At 29.8% G+C, this 24195-nt stretch overlaps 1 protein-coding gene across 1 annotated transcript in view; it reads left to right on the top strand.

Annotated features, from left to right (window-relative positions):
* The first annotated feature begins 333 nt into the window (after nt 1–333).
* Nucleotides 334–24195, top strand: part of LOC122269658 (nose resistant to fluoxetine protein 6-like) — an 83572-nt gene continuing 59710 nt past the window's right edge. The window contains exons 1-4 of the mRNA XM_087159101.1: nt 334–384; nt 6429–6815; nt 13296–13513; nt 17455–17569. Of these exons, the coding sequence (XP_087015227.1) occupies nt 6446–6815; nt 13296–13513; nt 17455–17569 (703 nt within the window). The 5' untranslated portion in view covers nt 334–384; nt 6429–6445. The remainder of the gene's footprint in view (nt 385–6428; nt 6816–13295; nt 13514–17454; nt 17570–24195) is intronic.

The raw sequence follows: 24195 nt of genomic DNA, 5'->3' as shown, positions 1-24195 counted from the left end.
AATTTATAATATGATTTAAAAAATGGTAGGTTTTCTAAAATTTGTTTTTAAATTTGAGTCTTTTGTTTTTTAATGCTTTTTTGCATTAAATTTAAGTTGTGAAATATCAGTAGAGGAACGAAAGGAAAAGAAACGTGTTGATGAAAACTTAAGAGAAACAATGAATCTTTTATTCTCTTTTTTATAAAAAGTATTCTTATCAGGACTGATAATCAGTGCCTGTCGGATTAAAAATAAAACTTCTGACCGACCAAAAAACACATGCAAGCAACAGGTGTACAATTAGAATGAACATGATTGTAAGCTTTCCTAATAATCGTATGTATAATCGCACTATTAATCTTCCCACTTAACATTAAAAGGGGCAGCCTTCGTATATTGCTGGTAAGCTGTAACTCTTTCTTTTTCTGAAATTTTCTTACATGGTAACTCGGTATACATTTAATTTGTTCGTTGTAACGGAATGCTAGACCGAATCGTTGCGTAAAATCCAGAATCATTTATGCCCATGTCGAAACCAGATTTCTTACTTTATTTACCAAAACTGCGCAGCGGCCCCTATCCCATACATCATGAAATAACTATATACATTGATTTAAAAACATTTTGATGTAAGCAACATTATGGTAGCTTTTAAATGTCGAAACCAGAGCAGTTGGCATCTCTGTTTTACAGAAAAAGGGATGCTACGGGTGATTAAATATGCAAGAAGTGGTAAAAAAATTATTTATTTTTATTTATTTAATCTTTTAATTATCCGATTGTAATTACCATCATGACGCACATTGCAAATTATTCATGTTTAGACAAAAAAAAAATTTGCATTCATTCTCAATAGTAAACTGAAAAAAGTGCTAATTTTAATCTCTTTTAATATATTTTTGCTTTTTATGAGTCACCACTTTTTAAAGTTTCAGTCGTCTGTGGCATCTATGTAGGAACAAAAATGAGTGTAAACCATAGCAATAGTAAAAAAGTAATTTTTATCTCTAATTGTGTTTGAATTAGTCTTTCACTACCACTAGGGAAAAATTTCTCGGAAAGAGTAAAAGTTGGCATGTCTGTTAGTATGTTAAGACTATTTCATCGAACTAGTATTCCTAAAATAATCTGAAATCATGTTTTCTTCTCGTTTATAGTTAAAACGTGGTTCAGTAAAGCTAAATAATTTAAAATCAAAGGTATTTGAAATAAAGAAAAAAAAAGTTTTCTACAAAAAATAATGTTACTGGAGTAATTTCATTACTAGTAAAACCATATAAACAAATCGTCATTCTATTATAGACACCAATGATGCTTAATTAATTACGGTAATTAGTACTAATAATGTTATCATTGTAATTGGTGCTAATTTTAATGCGTACTAAATATACTAATATTGGTAATACTGTAGGTACTGTGATAATCCATTTTTACGGTCTAATTGTGATTATTAATAGATTTTATAGTGTCTTAAATTAGATTATTTTTGACTATTATTAGCTTTGAGTAAAAATTTATTACAGTTAATCATTATTTTAATCGGTCTGCAGTTAAAACGTTTGAGTTTTCTGACTCCGGACTTCCTTGAGAGATCTACTCTGTCCAAACTACCACCATAATCCTGGAAAATATTAATTGTTAAGATATTATTTTTTTAATATCTATTTTAAAAAGCGACTTGATTAATATTTTAATTTAGCTGATCAGGTAATTAACAAATATCTCTACATTTTGCTCGATGTATCTCGTTTTTTCGCTCATTAAATTTGACGAACTCGTTTTCTTTTCTTATTATTTATAACTGTAATATGAATTTGAGCGTCAGTCGTATGCTTGGAATTGAAAATTGTCAAAGTTTTTCCATGAAAACGGCTCTAACCGTCATTTGCTCATCACGCCATTTTTTTCAACAACTAATATGTTATCTTTAATGTCACATATTTTTTTTTCAATGTGTGACTGAATATTCAGTAAACAAATTCATTCCTACATTTCGTACTCATTATTTTCCTTTTATATTAATTAAAACGTGCAGGACCAGGGTATCTATTTGTCACGAAACTGTTCGTGACTTTGTTTTAAAATTTGATGGTCTTCAAGGTTTTTAGTATTAATTAATTTTTAAGACACATTGAAGAATAGGAATTAGTCTCTAAAAATTGGTAATTAACAGTATATATATATATATATATATATATATATATATATATATATATATATATATTTCAGTATATATATATATTTCTCTCTTCTCTTTTTTATTTAATTTTTTCTTAAATAAAAGTTAATTTTCAGAAATTATTAATTGCCAACTTCTTTAAATTATTCAGTATAATATTACCTTACTTACATCCATTTTCGGGCTCATCCCAGGTACAACTTTTAGATCTTCTTCAAGTTCTCCCTAAGTCTACTTAGATATTTTTTCATCACTTCATGTAAAAATTTTTCCACCTGAAGAAATCTTAGCTCATCAGGCACAACAACTTTTCTACTGGGGATAAACACAATTGTGTAGGTGCCCCAAAAAATTAATGTAGTTCCAGTTCCAGTTCCATCCCAGGTAACTAACAAATCAAACGCACCTCAAAACAAAACCCCTCTATTTATGCTTTCACCTCAATTTGCTCTTCCGTTTTCATATTTTGTAATCTGGCAATCTAGTTAAGAAAATATTTTAAATCATTCTGAAAAAATTCCACGTTCATGTAAGTTCATTTGAATTCGCTACTCGCATTATAAATTTCGTTTTATGTTCTGTTCTGTTTTTTCGTTACATTTTATTTTCCGTTTTTACGTGATATTTTTACTTAATATTCTATTCTATTTGTTTCGAAAAATTTTTTTCGAGTGCTCCTCATACTATTGTATTTATATATTTTGCTTGGGCTATATTGATACATTATTAGAAGCACTCCTTTTTGGGGATGTAATCGTGTGAGCTGATAAAAAGTTATATCTTTTATTTTCCGGTTTTTTATAATTTTTTTTTTCATTTCGGAATTTTTCATTATTTATTTATTTATTTTTTCCGGATTTTTTCTATTATTCTATTATTTCTATTATTATTTCTTTCCCTTTTTTCTCTGAATAACAGAGCACATAATCAGATTTTCAACTCTTTTTCTCTCTATTTATAGGCAACATATATAAACCTGATCTACTTTTACTGTTACATAACTTACGACATTAAAATTCTCGCAAAATAATTAAAGTTGTAGAAGGAAGTCTAAGAAAAAAAATAATGTTTTGAAAAATTTTATCACAATTTGGGAACATGATAATTTGTTGATATGTCCTTGGGTATAAATTATTTAAGCTCATAGGTAAACAAAATTCTTAATTAAATAAATACAAATTTATTACAAATTTTAATTTATATAGATATCAATACATTACCTTTGTTACCATTATACAATTTTTTTTGGAACTACGGAAATTCTGCAATTGTTGGAGGATATGATATACTGAATTCTCCTGCTTTACTAGAAAAATTTAAATATTGGGTGTAATTTATATGAATCGAATTGATATGGTCTCAGTTAACTCCCGAGACGTGTTTATTTTAAACGGAGTTGAACTTTACATGTGTTGTAAGAACTTATAGTAAAATTTTTAAAGAAAGCAGGTGGAAAGTCAGTGATTTGTTTGATTTTATTACTGATTACATATTAATAACATGAGTAAACCTCCGACTTTCATTTAACTTCATTTTATACATTTAAGAAATATTTGTATCAATCTATTAATTATTTTCTGATGAAATATAGCTTCTAAACATTTATGGATATGAGGTCCATTTTTTAAAAATTATATTGTTTATGTATTGAAACCCTTACAGACTCTTTCGAATGTTGGTTTAAAAAAGCTTAAGGACAAGCTGAACAGTAACCTCAAGTAAAGTAGAACCTCGTAACTCGATTTTAACTAATCCAAATATGCCGGATAACCGACGTTCATTCAAAATATTTCTTTTAATAACCACTTTTTTCCCTTTTTACCTTTTTTTTCTTTTGATACCAATAATATGCTCTCACAGTCATTAAAAATAACACTTTTAGAAAAAAAAACTCTTTCGTAGAGTAGGATTTCATAGAATTGGTCATAAGAGGTTAATTACGAATAAATGTTTCATTAGTTGCTGAAATAAATTCCAATGATAATTTTTATGAAACTGATTTCGAAACAAAGGAAATTAGCGGGAAAAAGATAATAATTAGGTCGGCAAGTTTTTTATTTTGGAAATAACTCAAAATGTGCAATATGAATGTGCAAATGTGAAATATGCTTTTAAGAAAATAGACATTGATCAAAATATGAGCTTAAGAATATTGACATAGTTAAGAAATAGTGCTTAAGAAAATTAGAACAAAAAAATAGAGCGGCGTCTTTGAAAGTCTTAATTTTCCACCAAACTTTTTTTTTGAAGCTCAAAAAACAAGAGCAAAAAATTAAAAATTCCTTAGCATCAGGAAAAAATCTTACCTCCGGCAGTGACACAATTTTTATGAAAACTTTGCTCGCTGAAAAAAATTTTAAAACACACGTTTCAAAGAAATCTTACAAATTAAAAATAATAGTAAGGAAAATGAAAGAGATTTTATTTTTGTATATTTTCGACATCACTGCATATTTTTTATTTTATTTTCGAAATTTGTATACATGAAAATACTTTTTTTTCTGATCTATAATCTTAATGGTATTTGAAACCGAAATTCTTAAACTCACTAACGTAAATTTACTAGAATTGTATAAAAATATTGTTAGAAATTCAGGCATAGTTCTTTAGTTTATTTTTTTGAAAAAGGTTCCTTAGTTTTTTCTTTTAAAAAAATACAAGAAACAATATTCATGTATGGATAATATGCCAAAGTGGAATCAAATGCTATCCCTATTTTCTAAAATATGTATTTCGAGCTATGTAAATTTTCCTCAACATGCAATTTAAGCTATGTTATTTATCTTAAATTCAATTTTATTGAATACGTTTTGAGTGACGCTCATGTAGCTTTTGTCCAAAAGTTTCCTTTCTCTAAAATAAAAATGTTTGTTAAAAATATTAGAATATATAGAAAGATAATTATTGTTTCTATATATTAAACAATTATATATGTTACGGCCAAAGTCCGAAATTTTCTTGATTTTAGAAATTAGCCGGTCAGATCGCGAAGTGGCAACGATGTTCCGGCCAAACTGCGAAATAATTAAAGCGATCAGTGAATATTTTACTTTGGCCGCCTTCTATAATTATATAAATAATTCTTATAAATCTTCTAATTTAAAAATATGAAAAATAGAAGTTTTTAAATTGTCTATTCAATAATGATTAATTTAATAATCATTATTAAATTGTCTATTTAATTGTTTTATTAAAAAGTTTATTTGCTAATATTGCTCCTTTTGTTTTCTTTTTTAATTTAAAAATATAAATCTTCTAATTCGAAAATATAAAAAATAGACAAGTTTTTAAATTAAAATTTAAAAAATTTAATTTTTTCCTTTGTCTCAAATGAATACAAGAAAGTATCGGACATTGGCCAGAACATCGTGAACACTTCGCGATCTGGCCGGCCAATTCCCGAAATCAAGAAAATTTCGGACTTTGGCCAGCCAATTTACAGCGTTCTTGGCCAATTCGCGAATTGGCTAATTTCGGGCTTTAGCCGTAACATATATCTGCAAACAATTATATTTCTTCTTGAGAAGAAATATAATTGTTTGTAGATATAGTAAAAGTGAGTTTTAAAACATATTGTCTTCATCTATTTTAAAGTGAAATACTTGAAAGCATCATTAAAAATAACTTGGCTTTCAAAGTTTATTGATGAAAATTGTTCAAAGAACAACGTTACTTCTTTAACCTACTACTGTCACTAATGAAATCTATACCAATGACAAGAAATTGCACAAACGTTGCGACAAGCTTTCAGAGGAGTTAAGTACATCCTTAAGATTAAAAATGCGTGGAATCGTGACCTTCGAGAATGATGGAACTCAGACCTGGTAATGTCGTTATACAAAGCAAAGGAGAGCATTCCTTATCATTAACAGTTTTTTCGTGTGCGTCTGAACAGTACATTATATGGAAGCGTCTTTTATGTACTGTTCTTGGTGATGTACTCTGACTCTCCTAGTAGTTTGTCACAATATTTGCGCAACTCCTGTTATTTATAACGTTTTTAAACTTGTACATTTCAGCAAAAAAAACAGACTCAAAATGTCATTTAAAAATTTGTATCTTTAGTTGCAAATTTAATTCAGATTTGAAATATTCAGACCTGAATTAGGCAAAATTCAGTATTTGCATAAATGCAATAAAAGTTTTCTTTCCCCAGTGTATTTGATTTCCTACAGTAACGTAAAATTAACAGTATCAGTGTTTTTAAAACTCCACACGTTTATTACCAGACTTACGATGATTAATTTGTATTTTAATCATTATACAGGTTATCGAAGCACCCAAATGGCACCAGCACCAAATTATCGAATTATCGAAGCACCAAAAATGAAGGCGATAATCATCCCTATCAAGCTGATTCTTGTAGTTTTGCTCCTCCACCAGGCAAATGGATTAAGAAAAAAAACTTTAAAGCATGTCACAATTTCACAACATGCAAAGATGGTTCCCGGAATCCCTCAAGACAACATCATCTTGGCATGGATGAATACGGAGGCTGCATTAAAGAAAGCATACTTCAACCTGCTTAAAAGCTCATTAACGAACGCATTCGGCTTATACACTAATTCGTCTACTAATATATCTCAAAATTGTACTTACAGTTTATTTGAATACTTAAATGGATTGAGGAATATGAAAACCTGGGCCTTCCAAAGTAAGATTTTTTAGGATTCTATTTTTGAATCATCTACTAAGCTATTCGATTTCTCCCTCTCACCATCTCTCTCTCTCTCTCTCTATATATATATATATATATATATATATATATATATATATATATATATATATATGTACAGTGGTGGCCAAAAGTGTGGACACTTTTTGAAAATTTCACGTTTTTCAACTTTGTGTGCTTGTAGAATATATTAATTTTCATTTTAAATATATACGTTTAGATATCAAATTGAAGGAAATTTAATGTAGAATTTAATAATAAATACAGTATTACAATATCTGTAGTACAAAAAAAGTTACGCAATTAATAGTAAGATCTATCTTGGATTTGTATTTTTTTAAAGTGATACTTACACAATCAATACTTAGTAGGATAATCCTTATTTTTTAAGACAGCTTCACAGCGTCTTTTCATCGAGTAAACGAGTGTTTGTAGTTCATCTTTCGTAATCACATGGTGCAAAGAATCAATTATAGCTTCACTTAGTTGTCTTTTATTGGATGGACGTTTCTTTCGTACAAGAATTTTCAAACGTCGCCACAAATTTTCAATTGGATTGAGATCAGGGCTGTTTCCTGGCCATGGTAATATATCTATGCCTTTATTTTGAAAGCATGCTTTGAATACTTTTGCTGTGTGGCATGGAGCTGAATCCTGCTGAAAAATAAATGTTGCGTTGTTGGGGAAGAGATCCCTGATGGAAGGTATCAATTTTGGTTTCAGGACAGTTTCGATGTATTTTTTGGCATTCAGGATGCCAAATCAGGCCGAAAAAAATGCACAAGTGCTACTACCGATAGAAAAAATTAAATGGCTATGCCTTCAAGATAGAAAAATGTCATCAGATGCCATTAGATGTGAAATGAATACAGCTGGTATTGCAGTAAGTTCAAAAACAATAAGAAGAAGGTTATCAGGATTTGGACTGCAAGCTAGATTTCCAAGGAAAAAACCATATTTAAATCAAAAGCAACGTGAAAAACGAGTTAAGTCGGCAAAAGAACACATTAAATGGTCAGAAAATCAATGGAAGCAAGTAATCTGGAGTGATGAGAGTAAAATATCGCTCTTTGGAAGTGATGGTAGAAAATACGTGAGACGTAGAGTAGGCGAAGCGCTTCATCCTGATTGCATTGAAGCAACTACAAAAAGTCCAACAAATGTCATGATTTTGGCATGTATGTCTGCAGATGGTGTGGGCCGAATTAAAGTGATTGATGGCATCCTGAATGCCAAAAAATACATCGAAACTGCCCTGAAACCAAAATTGATACCTTCAATCAGGGATCTCTTCTCCACCATTTATTTTTCAGCAGCATTCAGCTCCATGCCACACAGCAAAAGTATGCAAAGCATGCTTGCAAAATAAAGGCATACATATATAACCATGGCCAGGAAACAGCCCTGATCTCAATCCAATTGAAAATTTGTGGCGATGTTTGAAAATTCTTGTACGAAAGAAACGTCCATCCAATAAAAGACAACTTATTGAAGCTATAATTGATTCTTGGCACTATGTGATTACGAAAGATGAACTCCAAACACTCGTTCACTCGATGAAAAGACGCTATGAAGCTGTCTTAAAAAATAAGGGTTATCTTACTAAGTATTTATTGTGTAAGTATCACTTTAAAAAAAAATGCAAATCTAAGATAGATCTGACTATTTGTTGCATAACCTTTTTTGTAATGCAGATATTTTAATACTGTATTTATTATTAAATTCTACATTAAATTACCTTCAATTTGATATATAAACGTTTGCATTTAACTGAAAATTAATATATTCTACAAGCACACAAAGTTGAAAAACATGAAACTTTCAAAAAGTGTCCACACTTTTGGCCACCAATGTATATATATATATATATATATATATATATATATATATATATATATATATATATATATATATATATATATATATATATATATATATACATATATATATATATATATATATATATATATCGGGAATTAATAATATAATTCTGCTTGAAAATTTTAGAAATATTCCACTACAAAACAATAAAGTGTTTTTGAGGTTAATTTGAGGTTGAAAGGTGTTACAAATATATACTTGAGGTAGAAAATGAGGTTGAGCTTTTTCACCAAAAATTACCTCCTCAATAAACCTCAATTACAACCTTTTTTACACCTCATAAAATTAACCTCATATATAGCTTAGCAATACTTTAAATTGAAATTCGGTGAAATTATTCACACCTCAAATATACTTATTTGCTTAAAGTGTAGAAAATAACCTGTTAACTTCAAAAAGTACCTATCTAAGTTTTTTGCTCTAGGGTAAATTCATATCAACCTCAAAACAACCTCAAGTGGGATTAAAACAACTGCATGCATCTTGATTATAAACCTTGGGAAACTGATTTTTTAAGAATGGCTTTGAAGTCAACTTCAAATAAACCTTAAATCTATCTTATTCATTTCAAAACAATATAAAGTCTAAAAATATTTAAAAAATAACGGGCTAGGAGAAGCATAAATAAAATAAACTAAATACATAAAGATATAAACAATAAAATAAAAGCAGACGATAAAATTAGAACAACAGAGAGTTGTTGATTTTTTGGAGATTAGTTTTTGAATTTGTTTATACTATAACCCGTTACGGATCTTTCCATGTTTTTTTGCAAGTTTATTCTAACCGGTTACGGGATTTTCTATATTTTATTGAAAGATTTTTAATAACCCGTTACGGGTAATTTAATGTCGTTACTGTATTTGTCGTTGTGGAATAAATGTTTTTCTAATAAAACAAAAAAACTGTTTCTTTATATAGCTTGATACGTTACAGCTATATTTAAGTGATGGCAGCGTCGGAATCCGTTCCAGAAATGTTTTGCTAAGTTTTAAGACAAGAAATGGTGAAAAATATTATTGTTATTATAGATTTCCTACTTAAGAAAAAATTAGAGAATGAGATGTTTAAAATTGATGCCAAGAAGTGTAAAATTCGACGGTACTTCGAACTCTTTGAACAGAAAGCGAAGAGATTTAGGGTGAATTTTGATCTTTGGTTTTCGTATGCTTTACAGCTTATTCCTGCTGAAAGGCCAGAAAGCTATGATGATTATTATTATTTCGTTAAAGAAAATCTCATTGCCAAATTTCAGTATGATCCACAAGATATTATGTGTGATAACAATCGCAAGAAAGAACATTTTAATGAGAAATGGAATTCGCCAAGTATTGTGAAGAAATTTAAATCTGAACGTAGATGTTTCCATTGTGGGGAATTAGGATACTTTAAGAAAAACTGTAGACATCGAGATTCGGAAGAAAATTGCGATAGAAGTTGGAAATATAGTAACCAACAATCCGACTATAAAAATATATCGCCAAATGTTTCCCGAAAAGTACCAAATTTCTATATTGAAACAACAGTTAATTCGAAGTACAGAGTCAAATTTTGCTTAATATTTGCAAATTAAGTGGCACTAAGTCTGGAAATGTTGCCAAGAGTAATTCTGAAAGAAGCCAATCGACTTCCAAAAGAACAATAGTCTCGCCAACAGTTGTACCAGAAGAAGTGTATAAGTAAATAAGAATGTGATTATTAGAGTGGGAAGAAAATATTTTTAAAAAAGTGTCTAATTAGAGTTCCCCAAGTTTTGAAGAGAATAAAAGAAAAAGAAATAAAGCTTATTTTCGTAAGGAATTCGAAAAATTTGATGAAAACATTATAGAAAGTGTTAGAAATATTTTTATGGAGGATCGGAAGGAACAGAACCAAATAGTAGGAGCAGAAATAGATATGATATTGGAAGTTAGTCCATGTGTACTAAACACAAAAATAAAAAGTGCAGTACCAAAAGACGAATTGTCGACGGAGTTTCTAGAGAGATAGTATAGGTGGTAGAAGAAAAGGAATAAAGTCATCCAAGAAAAAGTTGAGATGAAAAATGAAGGAAAAGATGATTGCCAAGTCAATCTAGTATGTCAATCTAGTGGTAAAAATTGTAAAAGAAGAAATAGCGCACCTAAAGTGCGAGAAAGAAGCATCATATGCAGATATTGTTTCGTCGGAAAATTGTGAAATAATTTTGGTTGAAAATAAAAAAGTTTGCCAGAAAGAAGAAAGAAATGTAAGAATTTCGGAAGCAAAATCTACTAAAAATCATGTTAGTACTGAAACATCAATTATGGAAGAAAAGGTGAAGATTGATTCCAATAAAGGTGGCAAAAATTGTAGAAGAAGAAATAGCGCACCTAAAGTGCGAGAAAGAAGCATCATATGCAGATATTTTTTCGTCGGAAAATTGTGAAATAGTTTTGGTTGAAAATAAAAAAGTTTGCCGGAAAGAAGAAAGAAATGTAAGGATTTCGGAAGCAAAATCTACTAAAAATCATGTTAGTACTGAAACATCAGTTATGGAAGAAAAGGTGAAGATTGATTCCAATAAAGGTGGCAAAAATTTGCCAGAGATAGTCGATGACAAAATGGGGACTAAGGCATTAGTTACAGAGAAACATAAAATATTTTCGACTGAAATAGTATCGAATAATGCTAAAGAAATAATTGAAACCAAAGTGGTTAATTTGCCGTGTAGGCATGAACAATTTTGTTCAAGATAGAAAACTTCAGCAAATGCTAAACAAGTAAAAATATTTCATAACAGCTTTGTTAAGAATGGAAGTGACCAGAAAATGAGCCAATGGCGAAAAAGCAATGCCAAAAGGAAAAGAAAAAAGAACTTTGATAGAATTAGCGTCACGCAAAGAGTTAAACTAAAATGGTCGCCAAATAATTCTGATGACAAATTTATCGATACATGATTGAAGCAAAAAAATAATCGGTTTCGAGGAAACTTAAATTTTGAGAGCCAAAAGTAATTTTGATCATGGAACCAAAGCGAACAAGTATAAGTGCAAAAGATATGTGCCAAATTGGAAAAATTACAGTGTTAATAAAGTAGGATTGAAAGAAAAGTTCAGTCATTGGTGCAAGAAACAGAAATCTAGTGTGCTTGGAAGAGTTATTAAAATTTGCCAAACAAATTAATCAGTGGAACCGGAAGTTTAGGAAAAGAATTGTGGTGATACAAAAAAAAGTTCGTAAAAGAATATTAACATCTACCGAACTACAGAAGTCATGGCACTACGAAATTCGTCAGTTACCCCGAATTTAGCTAACGTTTTAAGAGTGAAAGTAAAAATAATAATGAAAATATAATCTTTAATCGCCAAACGATAGCAGTAAAGTAAAACGATATTTAAAACATAGGTTTTTTGTTATTAAACTATAAAACTAAAACAGTTTAAATATTATTCAAGATAGGTTTTGTAAACTGTTTCACTTCAAGTGATTTTTATTTAAATAATAAGATTTTTTTTGCTATTTCTTTAGTTCTTTTGCTTTGTTTTAAATATAGTTTATATAATTTTAAATATTATGTTGTGATGTTATGTTCAGATAAGTCTTATTTCCTTATTCATAAGTACAATTTAATTTTTTTAAGAATTAACTCGTAAAGAAATTAGTTGCTATTAAAGTTTGAATTAAAGCTTTAATTAAGCTGGAAACATAAGATAAAATTGTATTGAAGTTTTTGAAATTGAACCAGTTAAGTTTAATATTAAAAGGTGTTTAAAATGATTATACTTGAAAATGAAACATAAGTGTTAAGCGAATTTGTTTGTAGAGAAAAGTGCTAGTGTTCTTAAATATGTTATTTGTTTTAGTTATGCACATAAATATTAATAAGATTGAGTTGGAATCTAATTATATGAAGTTTAAGAAAGATAAGTATATTGTTTGGATTTAAAACTATACCAAGATAAAAATAAGCACTTAGAAAAAAAAATCTGGTTAGCTTCAGTCTTTAGATATTGTTGTATACATGTAAATAGTTATATTTCTTTGTATTTATTCGGCGTTTATTTCGACGTTTTTTGTAAAATTTTATTCTAGTGGTACTTAAGTTTATATTTTATAATATATTTTTTCTATTCATTTTCCCACCATTACATATAAAGGATTTAAAAGTATATATTTAACGCCACTTGACACCAAAACTTTCAAAGATAAGGACCGCTTCGCGGCCCAGATCCACAGGACAAGACAAGCAGCAGATCTTTCGATGGTAATTATTTTGAAGCTTTGAGTTTTAAATGTTAGCCCCTCTATTAAATATTTGATTATGTAGTAGTTGGCAGTCCTGAATCTATTATTGCATTTCAATAAGTTTTTTTTAACACCATTTGAGAAATATTTCACCAGAAAGAGTAAAAGTTAGCGGGTCTGTCACGTGGTGAGACTATTAAAATGTTTGCAAAATTACCTAAAATTCTGAAAGCTTTAGTTTCTTGTTCTCTACTACTGTATTAAATATCCTTCAAAAAGCGTAGCAGCTTAGAGACCTGCATTTTTTTTCCAGTTTTAATGTGAAAAAAAATCGAACTACCACAGTTTACTTATTTTTGTTTTTCCTTTTAGTGTTGGATTCATCTGGGAAAATACCAAATGGTGTGATGGGCGGAAATCCTACCGCGTTTGGCGACTTTGATACATGTCTTCAAATAGAATCTCCAAGTCGAAGTTTTCATGGACAGTATTGCCGTATAGATTTAGATTTACAATTGCCGGAGAGACCATCGATGTCACCAATAGAAATGCCAATAGAAGCCATTCATAATCTGTTTGAGCCTAACACAGTAAATAGCTTTAAATGAGTCTTTATGTAACATCATTGATTTAACCCGACATCATTTCATACATCTGCCATGTCACTTATTTACCTAACATTAAATACTTAATATTTTTTTTATCCTGCAACATAATTGTTTTAACAACGACTTTAATTTCTAAATTTATTTCTGATTAAATTCATCTCTGTCATTTTCCTTCGGATTCTAACTAATTAAATACTGGCGTATAACTTATCTAGATCTGAATGATATAAAGAGTATTTCATATTACCTGAGTATGTCATTCCCCTCCTCTTGAAGTTTAACTTTTAAGAGCGTTATTTTGATCTTCAGGCAATGTGTGATAGTTGTATTTTTTGATGAGCTTGATTTTATTTTATACTGATGTAAGTTATAAAAAATGTGTATTGCGTCAGTTTGAGCTCTTAAAAATAACTTCATCCCTGTAGAAAATTTCGAAGTTCAAGGTCATCTTTAAAAGTGTAAGCCGGTTTCAGTAATATTTCAAAGTTTTGTTTTGCTTTATTATTAGTACACCGATGCCTAGTTATAACCTCTTTTCCATGGGGCATTATTCCTTTTTAGAGTTATGCTGAGTCAAAGTTATTGAAAAATTCGGTCTGAAAATTGAATTACATCACCCCAATTACATCCTACTGAATCTTAAATCTTAATTAAGTAATTTGTAATTTAATCAAGTAAATTTCCAAGCTTGTATCTCTGATATTTACTTGAAAGATATTTATATCCTATCACTCTGTTTATCATTTCAGAAACGATTATATAACGTTTTTAAATCTTCATGGTAATATGTGATAATTTTTTCATAAGCCTTGACTATCCAATTAATAACATACGCTATCTAAGGGAAATGATTGACAACAAAAACAGTGACTTGGAGGTTAAATGTATCAGCAACGAACGCCTCCTTTCACAATTATATCTTTAATTACATACAGAGTTCTTATAAAATCTCTATTTTAGCTTATTTTGAAGGAAAGAATCCATTGTCACTGTCCCGTGAATGCAACTTTTTTCTTAAAAATAAGGCAAAGTCTACTTGTTTTTTCTATTCCGCGTGTTAGTAATTATTACATTTACAAAATGTATTAGTTAGTTTTTTTGAGCTGCAATGCTTTGTTGAGAAAAGTTTAATGAAAAAAATGCAGGATTTCTGAAAGTTTGAATGGTTATATCAGCTAAAATTATCGATAACTCAGGAAAGTTCTAGGTCACAGAGCTAGTCCTATTAGTGAACTTTAATATTTAGTAAATAAATTATTGGAATTCTGTTGTTTAATTTGTTGTTGATTTTCAGGGTCAAAACTAAATTTTTCACTGCCATAGAGAATAACTCTGAAAAGCAAGAATCCTTTATGAAAACGAGTGCATGTCCGTAACTAGGCAGCAATATACTAATAATATAGAAAAACAAAACTTTGGGGTTATTGTTGCTTCAAATGAAATTTCAATGTAATAATGTAGACTTTGAAATTTTCTGAGGGAGAGAAAAGTTTTTTAGGAGCTCTAACTTGCACAATATTCATTTTTCATAACTTACTTCAATATAAGAAAAATCAATCTAATCTAATTATAAACTATCAAAATGTTAAATTTTAGTCTGATTTTCTAAAAAAAAATGGCTTTAAATACCTTTAAAATAATATTTATTTTATTTTTAGGTAATTAAATGCTGGAATATGAATTGCAAGGGACCAAGTAATAAAAAAAATAGTTTATATTTCATGAGGATTACATTAATATAAGCCACCCGCCCTAAAAAAGAAAGTTTTAGGTACTCCCCAAAAACTTTTAAGCTTATTTTTTGTTTGTAATTTTTAATGTTCCAAAAGTTAGAATTCAATGTATATTGATCTTAGCTATAAAATTAGTTTAATTTTCTGAGGATGACAATTCCTTTCCCCCCTAAAACGATAAATTCTATATTTTTTCCAAATAAAACTTTTTTACAGAATTTGTTTTAAATTTTAAGCAATTAAAAGTTAAGACATTTGTATTTATTCGAATAATAAAAAAAATTCTTATTCCCAGCGGATGATATTCCCCCTCCTCTCTAAATCTTTAAATTTTAAGTACAAAAAAATAAACAAAATATTTGCTTACATTGTTTTTTATAATTTAGAAGATACTCAGTATAGTACTTTCATAAAATTCTACGCTGTTCTTCAACATTGCGAAATTATTTATGTTGGTTGCTACTGAAAAAAAAGTTCCCAAAAATATTGAGGTTGAATAACCCTTACACTATAACACTATGTCAGGAAATTTTTTGTTTTAGCCATTTTGCACTTTCTCTTTTTTTAAATTTCGATGTTAGAATACATCTTCAAGGCTGCCAACTTTCTACGCTTTTTGTAAAATTTACTCTAGTGGTAGCTAAGTTTATGTTTTATTTTTTATGAATTTAAATTTATTTTCCACACCGCTACATATAAATGATTTAAAAGTTCATATGCACCGCTACTTTGTTCAAGCTCTATCGCACAGTGGGCCAGCATCCAAGATTTCGTGGCCAAAATTAGTATTTCGATAAAATTTGTTTCAGAATTTGGGGGTTTTTATGTGCAGGTAAATTGAATTCATAGTTGAAATTTTGAAATACACTAAAAATACCAAAAACAAAACAATATGGCGGCTGAAATATGGTGAGCAAAAATAAAATACAAATATAATATTCAAATAATTAAATATAGCAATGAAAATATAATAATTTTCGTAATTTTATATTAAAAATGAAAAACAAATTACATTTCCGAAGTAATATTAAAAAGTAACGCGAAAACGTGAAGAAAAAAAACATAATTTTTGTTTTTCGGTATATTTAGTTCACCTTTGCAATATGAGCAAAATGGGGCAGGTTTTTTCGAAACAAGAAACATCAAGGAAGACAAAAAACTTTTTGGAGATAAGTTTCGAAAGTGATTCAAACATTTTAAAATGTCAAATGATGAGATATAAACTATAAGTTTGTCAAGAGTATTAACTAATCCAACAAATTGAAAAATTGTACTATAATTTCAGGCTAATTACTCTGATAAAAATGTAACAGTAAGGTGAAATTCCTATATATATATATATATTTCCTATATATATTTTTTTCTGCATAATTCATAATTGTATTGAATGCTCCAAACAACTTTTTCCTTTAACCGATCTGAAGATGGCTCTGAGTATTTTTCTTTCAAACATAAGTAGTTTATTTTTCTTAGTTACATACAGTCATTTTGGTATTAGAAATACAATCATGATAACAACAATAACAGGCAAAGCAGTTATTGTTGAACAAGATGTTGATCTCCTCATATTTCTTAGAGCTCTTGTTATTTCTTAGAGAAAATTAAATAGTGCTTTCAAATAATTGTATTAAAAAAAAAATATTAAATTTTGTCTTCGAACCTAATGAAGGGAAATGTGACAAATTAGTATGACATTAGAGTAACAAAAATTCCTGCAGTTTTAGCGTTTAAACGATAAAAACCAGTTTTTTAAAACATCGTCACCCTCGTATTTTGAGGGTAATAAATCCAAATTTGATTTAAAAAAACGGCGTTTTTAAATCAAAGAAAAATATATTCCCCCTCAGTTACAAGATATAGCCCCTAAGATATAGCTTTTTGCTATGACATTATACAGAATGAAAATTCAACAAATGTTATAAGGGTGATGTGTTTTTTTTCCGCTGACAAAGAAGAATATAAAGATACACATGATTCGGATCGTTTGACTTTATATTATATTCACAGAATGTGAATATCTTAACTATTGATTGATTAATGGAATATTCTGTTTGTAATAATTTTAAGCACTCGTCCCACAACCTTGTATTAATAAAAAAGTTTTTCCTTTTAATCTGAATATAAAGTTTTTTTTTAATGTTTAGAGAAAAGATATTGAAAACTTCTTATTTATTTATTCCTCTATTCTAGTTGATGAATGACTTAGTAAAATATGCTCAATATTTTTATATTGCTCAACCAAGTTTGAATGCCTGCCTTCCATCATCTTGTTCAAAAGAAGACGTAGCAGCTTTGTTTTCTAACAGTATGTAAAATAATTTATTTTTTGTATGCTTTTTTATTTATTTATTTACTTTTATAAATAATAAAAAGTGGGGCACATCTAAATTTACCAAGAAGAGATTTTTCTTAAAAAAAGAAGAAAAAAAACAGTAACAGAAGTATAAAATATGCATGTTTTTAATTTGCATTGATTCAAAATTATTTTGACCAAGATCCAGGACAAGTTCCTATTGCTGCTAAGTGATCATACTTTCGGGACAGTTTTCAAATGTATTCAAAAAGATATCAACACGATAATAAAAAACAGCAAGTGTCTTAACCCTTAGACGCGAATTTTTATTTAAAATATTTGTCATACTTTTTCTTTATTTTGTATTTATTTAGATTAAAGTAAGTGAAAAATAATATATGTAGCATTTTAATAACTTATCATTATAAAATACAGCATGAATCTCAGGTGCCCTTTTCTACGTTAAAGCTAAAATCTTCTAAACACTGCTTACTTCCAAACAAAACAATTTTTCGTCGAAATTGCAATTATAGTTATTTAGGCGAGAAACAGTTATTTATCATTCGTCATCAATATCATTTATCATATAATTTTAAAATCAATTATTGTTAATTTTTTGAATATGAATGAAAAAAAAAAATTTTTTTTTTTGGATTTTATGTTTTAGTACAAATATAATTCCGATTAGGGATTTTTTTAGTAACTATTAAACTGTTTTTAATAATTTAAAATACTGAAATATATTTTTGCTTTTAATTAGATCGTCAGAAAAAAATATAGATGTCCAATCTTCGTCAAAGGGTCAATCCAATAACACCCAAAATTTTAAATAACAATAATGTAAAAATAGATATAAAAAAGAGTAGTAGCATTAAATGAATTGTGTAGTTTTTTTACATTAGCTCAGCGATTCTCAACCTGTGGGGTGCACCCCACTTGGTGGGCGCGAGCACACTAGGTGGGTGGCGCGAGAATACGTGTGCACAGGCGAGAATACACGCGGAAAGCGCACATACACGTAGAAAACAAAATACATTTCGACTTATTTAATAACTTATAAAACAACTTATTAAATGATAACTTAAGGTGGGGAGCCAAAGGTTGCTTTGTTTAGAGGATTTTTTCTAATTTTCTGGTTAAGTCTGTGTGGCTGAAATTTTTTTTTGTAACATCTTACACTTATCTCTAATACATATCATGTATACTTTTAAGTGTTAAATAAAATTTCATTTATTTCATAGTACAGTTTCCAATTTGTAGCAAGTTACGAGAAATTACTTTAAAATGCAAATGAAACAAAAATCTTAAAACAAAATATCGCAAACTCCGCTAAAGTTCAAAGATGGTCAAAATATTATAAAAATTTAAAAAATACCAAAGTTCCACATTTGATTAAAATGAAATAAATCAATTGGTATTCCATTAAATCATTAATTTTTGAGAAATAATATACATACTGATTTATAATGAACTCTTTTATAGATTTCACGTTTGTTTCTGAAGGTGGTCCATGTGTCCCTAATTTGGCACCGGTGTCGCCCTTGGGAACATGCATATGGTCACCATTTGCACGACTTAAAACTATTAGTCTGATAGATTAATTCGAGTTAAAGTAATGTGGTTAAAGAAAAAAAAATATTCAGAAAACATATAATAACTCAAAGTTCAAAAGAATTTAAACACATATAAATTACAATATCTTCCTATACCCGGAAATTAGAACGACAACTGCAAAAAATTAAATCACTTCATACAATGGAGGCCATTTAAGGAAATCTCTGCCAATTCAGCCACGTGCACCTTAGATACAAGATTTACAATGCAGCATGGTCATCTTGTCATTCAAAATAAAATTATTTCTACTTTTGAGGGTAGGCTACGTTAGGAGTACTGGCCCACCTTTGGCTCACCCACCTTACTTAATCAAAACATACTAAATTAAAAACAAATTTAATAATTATTAGTGACTTCTTTGGGCCTGTTTTGCAGAGCAAAGTTTTTCGAGGTAAGGATTAATATTAGAAATAGCTACTCTCAGTTCAGTTTCTATATTGTGTCTTAAAAGAAGCCCAGCAGAAAATCCAGTTTCAGAATTTCCAGGTTATTGAAAATGGTAATAGAATGCGAAATAACCTTGTTTTTAGTGCAGAAAAACCATCCTCTACATCTGCTCAAAATTCAAATGGTGATTTATTACTAAATTGTCTTTTGGTTTCGAAACTTGTTGTGAAGTATATGAATTTCTCTTCTTCATCAATTGAGAGTCCTTCGGGAGTCTTATGAAATGGATCCCTAACCCCCTCAAAACTTGCTATCAGTTTGCCGTCAGCAAGAAAATACTTTTTTAAAATCTTTGCCAGCATGGCTTAATGATTTTCAATGGTTTCAAAAACAACTTTTACACGTTCTTCTTCAGCCTGATAAGTTTTAGTACAATCATCCACATTAGCAAACATTGTAAGGTTTTTTTGCTTTAAATTCCTGCCCCACAATTCCTATTTTTTACAAAAAGCATTAACTTTATCACTCATATCCAACATATGTGTATTTACTCCTTGGAGTTGAAGATTTAAGTTATTTAATTTCTCGAATACGACGACCAAGTAGCTCAATTTCATCACAAATCAACAACCACGAAAATTCTCGGCTTCCGGTCTGTTATCTTCTTTTATGAAAAAAGGGATTTCTCTTAATTCATAAACACGTTGCAAAAATTTCTCACGTGATAAACATCTTGCCTCGCAATTAAATAGCAATGCTGAATGTATTGAACGTGAGTCTTTACAAAGTGCGGAAAAAATTCTCGATCTCAGGGATCTCATTTTTAGATGATTTACTACGGTTTCAACCGTAGTTAACACAATATTCAAACTAGGACTAATTTCTTTCGAAGCCAAAGCTTCTCTGTGGATCATGAAATGTGTGAGGCGATTTTATTTTTACAAGCGCTTGTATACTTTGGAATCTTTGGGACATTGAACGAGCACCTTCGGTGCATATTCCGACGAAATTTTTGCATTCTATGTTTGCCTCATTCATAAAATCATTTAAAACAGCAAATAATACGAGCTCTGTTCTTTTGCGTTCTATTGATTAATCCTAAAAGTAATTCTACTGCTGACGTATTATCACAAAATCGAACTAGGCAATTAAATGAGCATCTTTATTACTATTTGTTGCTTCATCAAGCTGTATTGAAAACAATTTGACACGCAACTTCAAAAAAAGCTGACACTATACATCTTCAGCTATATCACAAATTCGACGAGCAACAGTATCATTTGAAAGAGGTATGGACTGCAATTGTTTTGAAAAATTATCTCCAAACATAGTTCATACAATCTCATGCTGCTGGCCTTTACTTTACTTTTGTTTCGGCAGTTAGTTAAAAGTAATTTAAAGACATAATCCAAAATACTCAATGTACATTATTGTTGTATACATTTTACAGTAAGAGGGGGGCGCGATGAAAATGATGATTGAAAACTGGACCGCGAAAACTTAAAGGTTGAGAAACGCTGCATTAGCTCCACCATAATTTTAGAAAAAAGTACAATTCCTGCAATTTGGCACCAGATTGAAAGATCAGAATGCAATCAAAATTTAATTGAACCAACACGACACGACAACATGACCAAGATTTGCTTACAGGTGTTGGAGTTAATTATAAATGGAATTGGTCTTATTCCTCTAAAATAAACTACGAAATGAATATTTAAGAACAAATTTTTGATCACCGAAAATCTGACCAAAGAATTAGAATCAGTAAGTGAACATATTGCGAAGCGGAGTCTACTTTTGGCGGATTAGGATAGGAATTAAACACTTTATTTACATACTTAACTTTAAATTCCATGATGATCGGATAAAAAGAGTAATATATTTGTTTTTGAACTAAAGCAAATGTTCATGAGGCAATAATTTTTACTACCACCTTTATTTCCTTGAAAACATAAAAATGTCACTCCGAAGTATCGTCGTCAAATAAGAGGTTAATGGCATTGATCAACTTGTACGGTCGCTGAAAAAGATTTTACTGAGTGGTAGTGCAACAACAATTAAAGCTGGAAATACATTCTAAAGAAAATTGAACTACTTAAACATACTTGAACTCGGACTGATGCAGTATTCTCCTTCAAATGATGTAATGTCTTGGGCGACCGGAATTTGACAGAATGACACAGGTGGTAGCAGTCATAGGTTTATACATTATGGCTGGGGAGCTAATGAACTGGATGCTGGATATGTAGGGTACCTCGGTATTTGGTGCGTAGCGCCACCAACCGATTCATCTTATACTGGTTTGTTCTATGCTCAAAAGTCATGAAGGAATAAGCTTATACTGGTACAAAATTAACGGGGGAAATCCCCAGGGTCAATAGTATATAAGAGTCAAAAAACAGTGGTACTATCATTTGTAATATTTTGATATGATACAATCTGACATGAAGAATGTGGTTACTGGGCTATATTTAATGCTGTCGTCTATTAAAAGCTAACGATCTAAACTAATAGATCACTAAATATTTACTTTTTAGAAATTTTAAATAGGATTTAATATGTCAAAACACTATTATATTGCTACACCACTAAGAAAATTTTATCTCAATATTCGTATAGTTTGGCTGGTATGCAGATATTTATTTAACCTGTTAGTGCCCAGCCTCATATTTATATGACAGTTTTCTTTTTCAAAAACATATATTCTGGTAGGAGAATTGCTTCAATTTTGTCTTTTATATAGGAGAATTAAAAGTTTCCATTCCACCATAATTTATTAGTGATTTAAGTTTCTATCACTAGATGTATATTTATAAGCTGCAGGGACATTTTGAACTGAAATGGTAACAAATAGTTGATATTTGCCATTTAGTTGAATAACATATTATACCACTTTTTTCATAAAACCACTTTTTGCACCACTTCTATGTAAAAAGTCGGGATAAAAACGGGTTAGCACGTTGTTTGCCTTGGGGGTCACCAGTAACCGGCACTGAGGTTGCTCGTAGCGCCACGGGGGTCACCGGTGTTTGAGCCAAGATTATTAGAAACACATAATTCGAGTAAATGTTTAATTTTTTTAATATTATTATCTTTACTAAAATAGATTGAAGAAATTAATGCAATATATAGAACACAAAAAAATAGTTTTATTTATATACATACAGATGCCAACTTGCTCCGGACAGCGAATAAAAATTTTCAAGTGGAAGTTTATTAATTGTGATTCTTGGTTTAATAAATTCAATTTAGTAGATTTTATCCACCACTATTTGTAAACAATTCATAGGCTTATATAATTCACCACTTTCCTGAGATAAGTCATGTATCTGTTTCGCTAAAGTCCGTACATTTATAATACAATCTACTACATATAGTAACACAGTCAGAACCTCAATGATCCACTTGAATACTCCTTTACTTCACTTGCATTCCACAACCTCATCAAAGCACCACACAGATCAAGCTCAAGATGAATGGTAAAAGGGCCTCAGGTGCCTAGATATTTCATACTAAATCTGTCTAATATTTGCAAATTTAGTTTGTAGTTATTTACCGTTTGGCCAGACGGGCAAGACACGTAAAAATAGCGCGGTATGCAACGTGTTAAACCGTTCTCAAAAGATTTTTATATTTCCACAGCTGCGCTTTTCGAGAAAACTGTTACCAAGTCATAGTGAAAATTAGAATTATTTAAATAGCTACAACTTTTTGTTTCTAATTTTTCCTGCATTTAAGGCAAATTAATTACACCTGAAAAATGAATTTTTGTTGCATTTAAAACAAATACTTGCTGTTACCCAATGTGTGTGTGTGAGGATATAAAATCTCGAAAACTAGAGATGTCTTTAAAAATGTTGTATTTTTGTCCGAATGGCCAAGTTTTTATAGAACTTATAGGTTTACAGACATATATACAAACTTGCCTGTTATATTTAAAATAAGACAAAAAACATATGATTTAAACGCAGACATGTCAACGCGGAGAGTTGTTTAGGTGAGTAAAAATGTGTTAGGATGAGGAAACGCTCTGAATATTCATTTTTCAGATACGATTTAATGCTGGAAACTGTTATTTGATTTGATAGTTGTGATATGCGGCATCGAAGGAGAAACGTGCAGCTATTATTATTATTATTATTATATATATATATATATATATATATATATATATATATATATATATATATATATATATATATATATATATATATAAAGGTAATTCAAATGAAACCTGGTCAGTCCGTCTAATTTTGCGTTAAACGTAATGTGGAGAGGGGCACGTAGCTGCGTGTATGGCGGCACCATCTATTGGTAGAGGGATTGACGCATGCGCAACGTTTGACGTTGCATAGTGACAGTATGGTTGCACACCGAAGAGAAGGTGGTAACACAAGTTATCGTCCACAGACGGCCAATGCGGTGAAGACGGCATTGCAGCAGCTTCGGTGGAAAACGCTGGAACATCCACCGTACAGCCACACATTTCACATTGCGACTTTCATGTTCTAGGACCTCTAAAACAAGCTATTCTCGGACATCGATTCACAACGCAGAGATGCCAACTGCTCCGGACACGCTAAAATAATTAAAAAAAACGGTAAATAACTAAAAAGTAAATTTTGCAAATATTTGAC

This window comes from Parasteatoda tepidariorum, chromosome 3 (genome assembly GCF_982258835.1).
Source record: "Parasteatoda tepidariorum strain Cologne lab strain chromosome 3, Ptep-v5.0, whole genome shotgun sequence".
Lineage (NCBI taxonomy): Eukaryota > Metazoa > Arthropoda > Arachnida > Araneae > Theridiidae > Parasteatoda > Parasteatoda tepidariorum.
The sequence above is the reverse complement of the archived record's forward strand: the minus strand, read 5'-3'. Positions and strand labels throughout refer to the sequence as shown.